This window comes from Xyrauchen texanus, chromosome 1 (genome assembly GCF_025860055.1).
Source record: "Xyrauchen texanus isolate HMW12.3.18 chromosome 1, RBS_HiC_50CHRs, whole genome shotgun sequence".
NCBI classification, from domain to species: domain Eukaryota; kingdom Metazoa; phylum Chordata; class Actinopteri; order Cypriniformes; family Catostomidae; genus Xyrauchen; species Xyrauchen texanus.
Genome location: NC_068276.1, coordinates 62,639,259 through 62,651,758, shown reverse-complemented (window position 1 = coordinate 62,651,758; position 12,500 = coordinate 62,639,259). Strand labels below are relative to the sequence as shown.

Sequence of the window (12,500 nt, the reverse complement as noted above, 5' to 3'; positions counted from 1 at the left end):
CTTGGGGAACATTAATAGAATCAGTATCAGATATTAGATTCATACTCTTGAGGATTTGACAAAGACACAGATGGAATGAATCTGTTGATGAATCTGTTGATGAATCTGTTGATGAATCTGTTGATGAATCTGTTGATGAATCTGTTGATGAATCTGTTGATGAATCTGTTGATGAATCTGTTGATGAATCTGTTGATGAATCTGTTGATGAATCTGCTGATGAATCTGTTGATGAATCTGTTGATGAATCTGTTGATGAATCTGCTGATGAATCTGCTGATGAATCTGTTGATGAATCTGTTGATGAATCTGCTGATGAATCTGTTGATGAATCTGTTGATGAATCTGCTGATGAATCTGTTGATGAATCTGTTGATGAATCTGTTAATGAATCTGTTGATGAATCTGTTGATGAATCTGTTGATGAATCTGCTGATGAATCTGTTGATGAATCTGTTGATGAATCTGTTAATTAATCTGTTGATGAATCTGTTGATGAATCTGTTAATGAATCTGTTAATGAATCTGTTGATGAATCTGTTAATGAATCTGTTGATGAATCTGTTGATGAATCTGTTAATGAATCTGTTGATGAATCTGTTAATGAATCTGTTAATGAATCTGTTAATGAATCTGTTAATGAATCTGTTGATGAATCTGTTAATGAATCTGTTGATGAATCTGTTGATGAATCTGTTGATGAATCTGTTGATGAATCTGTTAATGAATCTGTTGATCTGAGGTTGTTCTTGGAGATTCAAATGCACGAGTCTTTAGATCAAAGGTTTGTAAGATGATGACGGATCGTGTCATTTATATGCTGTCGCAGCTGTATAAGTGCTAGTCTGGGAGGAATCTCCAGAGACGCCGTTTCTGCAGGAGTTGTGTGGAAATGGATGTGCTTTCTAGAAAGTTCTGTCTCTCTAATAGAAATGTGTGTTGTTTGTGTCTCGTGAGTCGTTTAAAAGAGAAAGTGTTCAGAGCTCAACTGCTGCCACAAACACATTCCTGCCGTCTATAAAACAGGCTCGAGTTTCCTCACGAGCCGACATAAACAACACAAAGAAATGGATTCACTGCAACTATACGTAATCTCTCCCTGTCTGTCTCTCTCTCAAGCGCTGTCTGTGGTGTCAGAGGACAGATACAGGACATGAGGAGCGATGTACAGTCACAGGAGACGTTTATATGCTTATGAAACAGGGATTTTGCTGTAAAACGCTATTTTTCCTCTTTATTGAGCTGTGTGGAGGTGCTGCCATTCTGCATTCATAACAGCAGCACCATCACACCTCCAGAACGTTCTGTTTGATCAAACTCGACGTCTGAGAGCGAGAGAGAGAGAGACAGCTGAGATGAAGTACTGTTTTCAGATCATCAGAGTTGTGATTCTCTGCAGTAAACCTGTGATGAGAGGAGATGTTCTCTCTCCGACTGACCGCACGACCTCTTTGAACTCACCATTTCACATTTTTACATTTTGTGACATTTTCTGACTGCCGGGTTGATCAGATGTGTGAAGGACCCAGAAAAGCATCATGAAACTGCATTGAAAACTCGTTTCAGTTCCGTAGTGTGACATATTGACAATAATGTAGGGCGGGGCTTCACTATTGGTCAATGTCATCCAATCAGATAATGGGGCTCGGTGAAGTTATGACATTTTGATAAAAGCTTAAGACGACGAAGATTGAGTTATTTGGATGAATCGTTCACAATAAAGTGACCAGGCAAGTAAAAACGGTCCATTTTGATTTGAATCCTAAAAGTCCATAAATAGTTCAAACAAAAACATATACAGTAATGCATTTGAGCAACAGTGAATAAATACAGTATATCATACATAAACGCCATATTCAAACATGTAGCAGTAAACGTTAAAGGGACCATATTCTCTCCAACGGATTGAACATTTATTCATCCAATTATGTACAAATCCTTTCAACACAAGTTCATTAGTAAGTTTAACCCTCTGAGTTTCTTAGGGTAGAGGAAGTGAGTTGGTCGAGAGAGGTTATCTGGTAAAAGAACCTTCATTAACCAATCCAATTACAGAACTGTCCGTGTGTTATTGGCAATGTGTTTAGATGCGTCATCACACTAGCTCATTACACTTCAACAGATTTTTGCCGTTCTCGTGAGTTATGTGCGTTTAGAAACAGGTTTATGACTGAGGGCTTCAATATCGTCGAATCGTCTAAAGCTCAACTCCTATTGGCTGAAGGGAAACAACGGGCGGCCCTCAGGGTTTATAGGAGTGGTGAGGTTGATTCTCTGTTGGCTGGTTCATTCTGCTTAAATATTTATGTTTCCTTGTTAATAAAAGCTGACAACACTTTTAACCCTTTGAGTGACAGATCGTCCCCTACAAACAGTGTCGCACACACACTCTTCTGCCACTTCAGTCTCCCATCCATACAGTTAAAGCTCTATCCACATCTGTGACATGCTGCTGATTCCCAAAGAAATGATTTCAACTCGTCCCTCAGTTAGAATGCAACACACATAAGTCATGTGTACGTAAGTCAATAAGTCAATGGTGTAAGGCACTGTATGTTAAAATACACATTGTTTCGACTGTATAGCCACAAATCTGAAATATTATACTAATTTACATGAGACTAGTGTGATACAAGTGTTCTCCCACACATGTAAATGTGGTAAACCTGGAAACTTTTTTTATTTTATTTCTTTATTTTTTTACATATAGTTGCTATAATATCTGTTAGTGCTCTTCCTCCTCTGGCTGGGGGTCTATGGCAGCCCATAGAACTGTATGGTAAAATGTTGTGAAATTTGGCACACTAGTAGGGGAGAGTCTGAACATTCCTGGTGGCAGATTTGGAGTCTTCATCTTAAACTCTCTAGCGCCACCAAGAGTTCAAAGTTGCACTTACGGTTAGGCTAATAACTATGGAAGCAAATGGTTTAGAAACAAAATTGTTGTTTTCCTCTTATTCATTGGCTCATGCCAGGTCAAATGGACACCGTGGTTACAAATTACAACAACAAGATTTTCCACAATTTCAATGGAATATTTTGAACGTATAAATCGTTCATAGTATTTTGTTTAGATCTACAGTTGACAAAGCTCACACGCTATTAGAAGCTTTTTGATAGACCAAACCGTTCTCATATAATGTATCGACACATTCTAATGGCATACAGAGTCGAATGATGCCTACTGATCCTATGTTGGCCATATTAGATGTCAGCTACATATATCGAATATCGTAAAATGCTCAATTTTGCAAATGCATTGGAGTATCATTACGAAACATGGTATGTGTCATCCGCACTATGCCCTGAAGGTACTTGAGAAGTTTGGGACCAGAGGCACCTAGAGGTCAAAATAGTTCGTTTTTGATAGTTTTAAAAATATTTTTACCTATTGTCACAAGTCTGGACTCTTTAAAATCCTTGGTTCATGCCAAGTACAGAATACCAATTTTGCCAAGGTGGGCCATACTTCCTGTAGACCATTCAACCCCTTCAACTGTGTTCATCGGATCTTCCCCAAATTTGGGTCATCTCATCTTCATACTTAAATTAGTCTCCAAAGATGCTAGGTGTGATTGTAGATATTTGCAACAGATCTTACTATGCTGTGCTTGGCCCCACAGTTGCTGCTTTTTGTATGAGGTGATTTGAACTATTCTGTACAGCTGATACAATGTACTTATTATGTACATACGTGTTGTTGCATTGCACTTACATTGGAAGTACCTGCATTTAATTACATCTGTAGTTACACTGTTAACCTGACCCCAACCCTAAACCTCAGTAGTAGCAAATGTGAAACATGTTAGTATTATGCAGAACAGCATATAGTTACACAATAAGTACATTGCATTGTATGCATTTTAAAGTTAGTGCATGGTAAATAAAGCACCTTATATAAAGCATGATCCTTTTTATACACTATAGTTAAAAGTGCTTTAACAAAAACACAAGATACAGTTATCTGCGTTTAACTCGCTGGTACACTTGCCCCATAGACTTCCATTGTAAGAGTGTAACAGAAAACAGCATTTTTATTTGAGGAATGAGACACAATAATATTCTCTGATAATCAACATTACTTCACAGATACTGTTGATAGTGCTTAAGTTGATTTGAACCCGGGATATTCCTCTTATACCAACTTCAATTTATATGGCATTTACTTTCTGAGTAAATAATTGCATTTTTATACCGCAAACAAATTGTTTCCACCCTTAAAGTATGTATATATATATATATATATATTTTTTGTGTAACAGATGGACACTACTGCGCCTTGGTTTTGTGTATTGGACGCTGGTGAAAGCTCAGAGAACTAAATGAAATTTCACACATTTTCTGGCTTTAATTGTTGCCCTCAGGTTGTCCTCACAAAAAGCATCACAAACAGAAAACAGACGTGGGACAGGAAGTTGGGACTTTCTGGACTCAAAGGGTTAAAGTTGGAATCAATTTAGGCAAAAACGACGGCAAACTCCAGATGTGAAATAGAGTCCCTTTAACTGTTAAAGAGTTTAGACTGAACTGTTGTGAATGAGTTTCTATCAGGGAGGGACATTTCACAACAGTTCTGAGTGTTTTTTGGAGGTTAAGGGAAGGTTATGTGGAGGTTATTGTAAAGGTTAATACTCTAGAGAAGTGCAGACCCATTTAAAATCATTTAAACATCTACAGATCTGAATATTTCAGGGATTTTGACCATATGTGGGAGTGTTTGGTCATTACATTCTCCACACAACTAATTCCTTTGGAGTATAAATATTTAGCAGCTGAGAACAATGACATATGCACGAATCAAGACTAATTAACACTTCTTAAAGTTGACAAGAGTTCACAGATATAAAGTTACAGTTATGAGTAATATAAGACTTACCTAATATTTAGCCTCATCAGACATGTACCAGTGTACAGTCAAATCAAGTTCTATTTGTTTAAACATGAAATAATACTTTACGTTTCGTCTATGGGCGTGCACTTCTACCAGAGACGTGTTTAGCGTGGTTAGACAGTTCGTTCATTAGTGGGGTTTGGTGATGTTTAATTACCTTTGTCGAGTAGCCACTCGTCAACTACCCGACCGAGTCGGTACGGGATTCTTTGTCTAGCAATAGCCAGCCGTTCACTATCAAAGTTCCCTTTGAAGAACAAACAAATTCAACAGGTTACAATCTGGAAGGTCAGGTCAGAGTTTAGCAGGTTAAAATCAGATTTAGTCGTGAAACAAACATCCCCAAGGGTTTAATCACAGGTTTAGAGGTTAGAAAGTTAACCAAGGTCTGTTTTCATGAGTTAAGCATATTTATGAGTCATTTTAGTGGTTGAATAGTTACTTATGGGTAATTACAGTGCATTAAAGTGTCATATTAAATGTTGGAAAGCAAAAGCAAACACAAATTGATTTCATTATCGTTAAAAGTACATACAGTATATTCTCATATCAGCATATCAACATCAAACAGCAACACTGCACATTTCATAAAATAAGACATTTTCTGTATAACATCCAAATCAAAAGTATTCTTGTGGGTTTTGTAATTGTAATATTTATGGGATCACACCAAACCTGTTAAATTTGAAGGTAAAAACAGAAAAGCAACACAAACACACACACATGCATGCACGCACGCACACACACTCACACACGCACACACGCACACACACACACACACACACACACACACACACACACACACACACACACACACACTTACACACATGCACTACACACACATACACACATGCACATACACACACACACACACACACACGCACCACACACGCACACACACACACACACACACACGCACACACACACGCACACACACACTTACACACATGCACGTACACACGCACACACACACATACACACACACGCACTTACACACATGCACGCACATACTATTATATAGTAATAAATCCTGAATATAGTAAAAAAACTCAAAAATATAACTATAAATATGATTGTAAATAGTTAAAAATCCTGATTATGTAGTTTTACATTCGGAATGTGTAGAAATAAATTCTGTTTAAAGTTTGAATATATATTAATACATCCAGAATATGTCATTATAAATCCTTATAAATTTATAAATGTCATTATAAATCCTAAATACATACATGTAAGTTTGACTACATAGTTATAAATACGATTATACATGCAAATTCAAATACCTGTCTGAAGTCTGAATATATAGTTCATAATATTTTAAGTTTAAATTTTTGGTTATAAATCAATCAATCAATCAATCAATCAATCAATCAATCAATCAATCAATCTATCTATCTATCTATCTATCTATCTATCTATCTATCTATCTATCTATCTATCTATCTATCTATCTATCTATCTATCTATCTATCTATCTATCTATCTATCTATCCTATAATAACTGCAGTACTCATCTGTCTGTCTCTCTGCTGAAGTCAGCTGATGTGATGTGAGAGTTTGTGCTCTTGTGCAATCAAACTTGTCAGTTCTTTAATTAGCTACAGCAATCTTTCCTCTCTGTAATGAAGTCAGTGGCAATACAGTAACAAATTCTTAATTGCTCCTGCAGCATGACTGCAAATGATCTAAACAAAATCTCTTGTGTGAAGCCCATCATCACACTATACAAGCACCTCAGATTTATTACAGAGAGCAAATAAACTGGGAACATATGTAAATAAATCAACTTTATCTGAAAAAATCTGTCCGTGGTGCTGAAGTGCATGTTCATGTGTGATACACACTGCTGGGAATCTATATGAACTGTCCATGGTGCTGAAATTATTCATTTGTAAGTGTAGACAGCGCATTTAATTTGCTACAAATGAAAATGTGGCTGTGAGGAATGCACATACAGTCTAGTCAGATGGTGAAATGTTGTTTATCTCAGCAACAATCATGAGGTTTAATTCTGAAATCATTAAAGATCTTATTAGTATTATTAATTTAACTCAAGTCTTAATAATGATAGTATTTGACTAACTGGGGCCCAGGTCAGGAAGAAGACAAACTGGCTAATCCGAATGTCTGCTAGCTGCCTTGAGACGTCACACAGGTCACATAAACTACAACAGAGACTGTATCACCCATATATCATATATAGACTGTGTCTGTCCCCTGAACTACCAACCACAATACCCTCACTAAATAATTTAGAATGTTTTTTATTAAGGTCAAACTTATACACATCAAAATATAATAAACATCATATAAAAATAGGGCTACTAAACATTAGATCTCTTTCTACCAAAGCACTAATTGTTAATGAAATAATTACAGATCATAGATTGGATGCGCTCTGTTTGACTGAAACCTGGCTTAATCCGGATGAATATATTAGTTTAAATGAATCTACTCCCCCAGGTTATTGTTATAAACATGAGCCTTGTCTGAAGGGTCGAGGAGGAGGTGTTGCTACAATTTACAGTGAAGTTTTTGGTGTTACTCAGAGGACAGGATATAAATGTAAGACTTTTGAACTAATAATGCTTAATGTGACACCGTCAGTTATAAATAAAAAATCTCTTTTACCCTTGCTACAATGCATAGATCACCCGGGCCTTATTCTGATTTCCTTGGTGAATTTGCAAATTTTTTATCAGATCTTGTAGTTACTGTAGATAGAGCCTTAATTGTTGGTGACTTCAACATTCACATAGATAATGAAAATGATACATTGGGATTAGCATTTATCGATATTCTCAACTCTCTTGGAGTCAGACAAAATGTAACAGGACCAACTCATCGCCATAATCATACGCTAGATTTAATTCTTTCATATGGAGTTGATGTTGATAATATAGAAATATATTATCTAGCAGCAGAGCGATGACATCTCGGATCATTACCTCGTCTCTTGTATGCTGCAATCAGATAATGTTACTCAATCTACACCACGCTATCGTTCAGGTAGAACTATTCTTTCCACCACTAAAGATAGCTTCACTAATAATCTTCCAGATCTATCTCATATACTCAATAAACCCCAAAGCCTAGAAGAACTTGATGAAATAACAAAAAATATAAATGCAGTCTTCTCTAGCACTCTTGATATTGTCACCCCACTTCGATTAAAGAAAATTAAGGAAATAAGCCCTGCACCATGGTACAATGATCACACTCATGCTCTCAAGAGAGCAGCTTGGAAAATGGAGCGCATGTGGAAAAATACAAAATTAGAAGTATTTCGTGGTGCATGGAAGGATAGTGTCTGTAGCTACAGACAGGCACTAAAAGCTGCCAGGTCAGCATATTTTAGTAAACTCATAGAAAATAACCACAACAATCCTAGATGTTTATTCAGTACTGTGGCTAAATTGGTTAGGAATAAAGCCTCAACAGAACCGGATATTACATCACAGCACAAGAGTAATGACTTCATGAATTTCTTTACAGATAATATTGAAATAATCAGAAATAAAATTGGAATTATGCAATCTTCTGTCATAGCACCTCGGAAAACAATGTCTAATAAATTGCCTCACGTGCAACTTCAATCCTTCTCTGTCACAGGTCATGAAGAGCTAACAAAACTTATCGAAACATCAAAAGCCACAACATGTTTGTTAGATCCTATACCAACTAAGCTCTTAAAAGAGGTATCTCCTGTAATCTCAGAACCTCTTCTTAATATCATTAACTCCTTGCTATGCTTAGGACATGTCCCAAGAAACTTTAAAATGGCAGTTATCAAACCAATTATTAAGAAGCCACAACTTGATCCTGGAGCACTGGCTTATTATAAACCGATGTAAAATCTCCTGTTTATGTAAAAATTACTAGAAAAAGTAGTATCCTCCCAAATAGGTTCATTTCTACAGAGAAATAGTATATATGAAGAATTTCAGTCAGGATTTAGACCTCATCACAGTACAGAGACTGCACTTATCAGAGTTACAAATTAGTTATCATCTGATCGCGGCTTCTTTTCTCTTCTAGTGCTTTTAGATCTTAGTGCTGCATTCGATACGATAGATCACAACATTCTCTTGAATAGGCTGGAGAATTATGTTGGAATTTGTGGAGTGGCATTAGCATGGTTTAGGTCATATTTAGCAGACTGCTACCACTTTGTTTATGTAAATGAGGACTTGTCAAACCAAACAAAAGTAAAATATGGAGTGCCACAGGGATCAGTTTTAGGGCCTCTGCTTTTCTCCATGTATATGCTTCCCCTGGGAGATATTATCAGGAATCGTGGAATAAGTTTCCACTGTTATGCCGACGATATGCAACTTTATATTTCTTCAAAACATGATGAAATTTCACAATTCTCCAAATTAGCAGAGTGAATCAATGAAACGGACAGTAATATCCTACAATTAAATTCTGACAAAATAGAGGTACTAGTTATTGGACCGAAAACATCTAAAAATAAGCAGCTAAAACATAATTTGACTCTCGATGGATTTACTGTTACATCATCTTCAACAGCGAAGAACTTAGGTGTTATATTTGATACCAATCTGTCCTTTACTAAATTACGACACATGGTCTCTGTTGCTGATGCCGAAAAACTAATTCATGTGTTCATGACCTTAATACTAGATTATTGTAAGGCATTACTGGGAGGATGTCCAGCAAGATCAATAAATAAACTTCAATTGGTTCAAAATGCAGCAGCCAGAGTGCTGACGAGAACCAAGAAATATGATCATATTAGCCCCATTTTATCATCTATTAAATTTGGTATTAATTTGAACATTTTGTAAACTATGTACAAAGATTTGTATGGTCTAGCTCAGCAGTACTTAAGTGATCTTCTGTCACACTATATTCCATCACGTTCATTACGATCACAACATTTTGGCCTGTTAATAGTTTCTAGAATATCAAAATCCACAAAAGGAGGAAGATCCTTTTCATATTTGGCTCCTAAACTATGGAATAGTCTCCCAAACACTGTTCGGGACTCAGATACACTCCCTCAGTTTAAGTCTAGACTAAAGACTCATCTAGTCTTTAGTCTAGACTTAAACTCATTTAGCCAGACATACACCTAATTTATCCTCCAACCCACAATTAGGCTGCTTTAGTTAGGTCTGCTGGAACCAGAAATATTTATCATGATCTATAACTCTGCAAAAAATGTAATGGCATCTACGCTAATATTATTTTATTTATTTCCCTGTCTCAACTTCGGGATTCATATCCCAAGGTTACCAGAGCCAGCCAGATCCAGCTCCTTTCCTGCTTGTTGTTGGACTGCACTGCTATGTATCTCTACATGATGATGACTAAATACAGCCTGTGCCAGCCAGACATCACTTCAGTCTATTAAGATGGACTTCAGGGGATAAACTGATGCCACTCCAACTGTAAGACATTGGATACTTTATATGCCATTGCCTGAACCTTGGATTTAGGATGGACCAAACCAAACTTCACCAAAATAACCTGCCGGTTGAACTGTGATGCACCTCATTAATCTCTGTCTTCATCACCTTTGTCTATTGATGGACTACACTCTTGAAATGGAAAACATAGACTATCATTTAATTGCCAACAAAAGCCTTCATTAGCCAATTAACAAAGGACAATTGCATCTATGTGAACTTCTAACCTAACCCTGGGGAACCTAAATATTAAATTAAATTCTTATATATTTTTATACACAATCTAATTCATATTTAATCAAACTACACAATGATGACTCTACGACTTTATAGATATTACAGTTTCATTTTATGAAAATGCCTGATCTACTGTATAGCAGCTTTTGTGTTGTGAAAACCACTATACAAATAAAAATGACTTGACTTGATCTTCTGAAAGCTTTAGTTGTGAAAATTACACATGACCTAGAATCTTAACACAATATGACATTTTGAAAGCATTGTATGTCTGTTTCTCACAGACTTATATTTATTTATGACAGACTAAATATGCCTTCTATATGCTGGACAGCAGTGATTCTCAGCTGGTGTGTCTCAGTTTTGATCACAGACAGCAAGAAAAACAATGTGTGGTGATGGGGGCGTGAACAAGCAATTTCTGTGGAGAGCGAGGCCATGTGAAGAAGAACGGTAAGGATTGACACCTGTGGGAATTTATGTCTAACAGCAGTTTGTGTTTGCAGTGAGAGCTGAGAGGGATATAAAAGAGCAGTCCAAGAGCAGACTGGGGAGGCAGAGACAAGGCCATCTATGTTAGTTACACGTCAGGAGGACGTAAGGGAGGGGGGCTTCCCCAGTCCTTAGAGGATTCCCTGCTGGGGATTTCCCTCTGGAAAAATGCGGAAATGCTCTCACATTTCCGTATTTTTCTGTTGTTAAGGATCGGTTGTATTGAGTGGCACAGGGCACTCAGACAAAGTAGGATACAACCCAATTGTATGTACCGAAAAGCAGTAGGGAAATGTTATTCCAGATGGCTCATTATAATCCAATGGTGGGTTACTTAGGGCAGGGTAAAACACTATACTCTCTGATGGCCCGTTTCTATTTGCCAGGCATTCGTGGGGATGTTCGCAGGTGGGGAATCCCACAGCCACCCCAAAAGCACCACTGTGCCCCCTCCCATTGATCGAGGTCCTCTTCTAAAGAATTGCCATGAACCTCGTCAGGCCATTTGAGTATCGCTTTGTGTTGGTTCTGGTGGACTACACAGCGTAATATCCAGAAGCAGTACCTCTGCGCAACATCTCAGCATGTAGTGTTGTGGAAGCACTTTTCAGAATAATTTCCTGGGTGGTGATTCCGAAATAAATCCTCACTGAACAGGGCAAAACGTTTATGTCACAAAAACTATGTAAACTGTATGAATTATTGGGGATTAAATAGATTTGGACCAGCCTTTACCCCCAAATGGATGGCTTGTTTAAACAATTTAAATCAGACACTAAAAAAATATGATTTGTATGTTCGTGCATTGTGCAAGACGCTTGAAATTGGGACAAGTGGCTCGAGCCGCTATTATTTACATTACGAGAGGTCCCGCAAGCTTCCACGGGGTTCTCCCAATTCAAATTATTGTATGGGCATCGACCGTGCTTGACGTCCTATGGGAAAATCGGGAGGATTGAATACGTTCTTGACTTGAGAGCAAAACTCCACACACTGGGGGAATTAACACAGGAGAATTTGCTCCAGGCTCAAGAACATCAAAACCGGCTGTATAATAGGGGTATTCGGGTATAGGAATATGCACCGGGAAATAAAGTCTTTGTATTACTCCCCACATCGAGCTCTAAATTACTCACCAAGTGGCAAGGTCCCTTTGAGGTCACCAACGAGACTGGGAAATCGTTTATGAGGTTAAACGAATGGATAGAGGCAGAGTACATCAAATTTACCACCTCAATCTCCTAAAACCATGGAGAGAGGCGGTCCCCGTGACTTTGTTGACAGTGGTTCTGGAGAGGGAGGAGCTCAGACCATGAACTTATAAAACACCAATCGAGTCACCCCGGTCACTTGTGGAGACCACCTCTCACAGTCACAAGTCACTGAGTTTGTCAAGTTGCAAGGACAATTCTCTGACATGTTATTGCCTCTTCCAGATGGTCCGA

At 37.6% G+C, this 12,500-nt stretch overlaps 1 protein-coding gene across 7 annotated transcripts in view; it reads right to left on the bottom strand.

Moving 5' to 3' along the window:
* LOC127649456 (neurexin-2-like) overlaps positions 1-12,500 on the bottom strand; it is a 600,635-nt gene that overhangs the window by 26,387 nt on the left and 561,748 nt on the right. For 6 of the 7 annotated variants that reach the window (XM_052134552.1, XM_052134585.1, XM_052134561.1 and 3 more), the window contains one exon: positions 5,049-5,138. The exons of the other annotated variant lie outside the window; for it this stretch is intronic. In XM_052134552.1, coding sequence (XP_051990512.1) covers positions 5,049-5,138 — 90 coding nt within the window. The remainder of the gene's footprint in view (positions 1-5,048; positions 5,139-12,500) is intronic. 7 annotated transcript variants of the gene reach the window in all.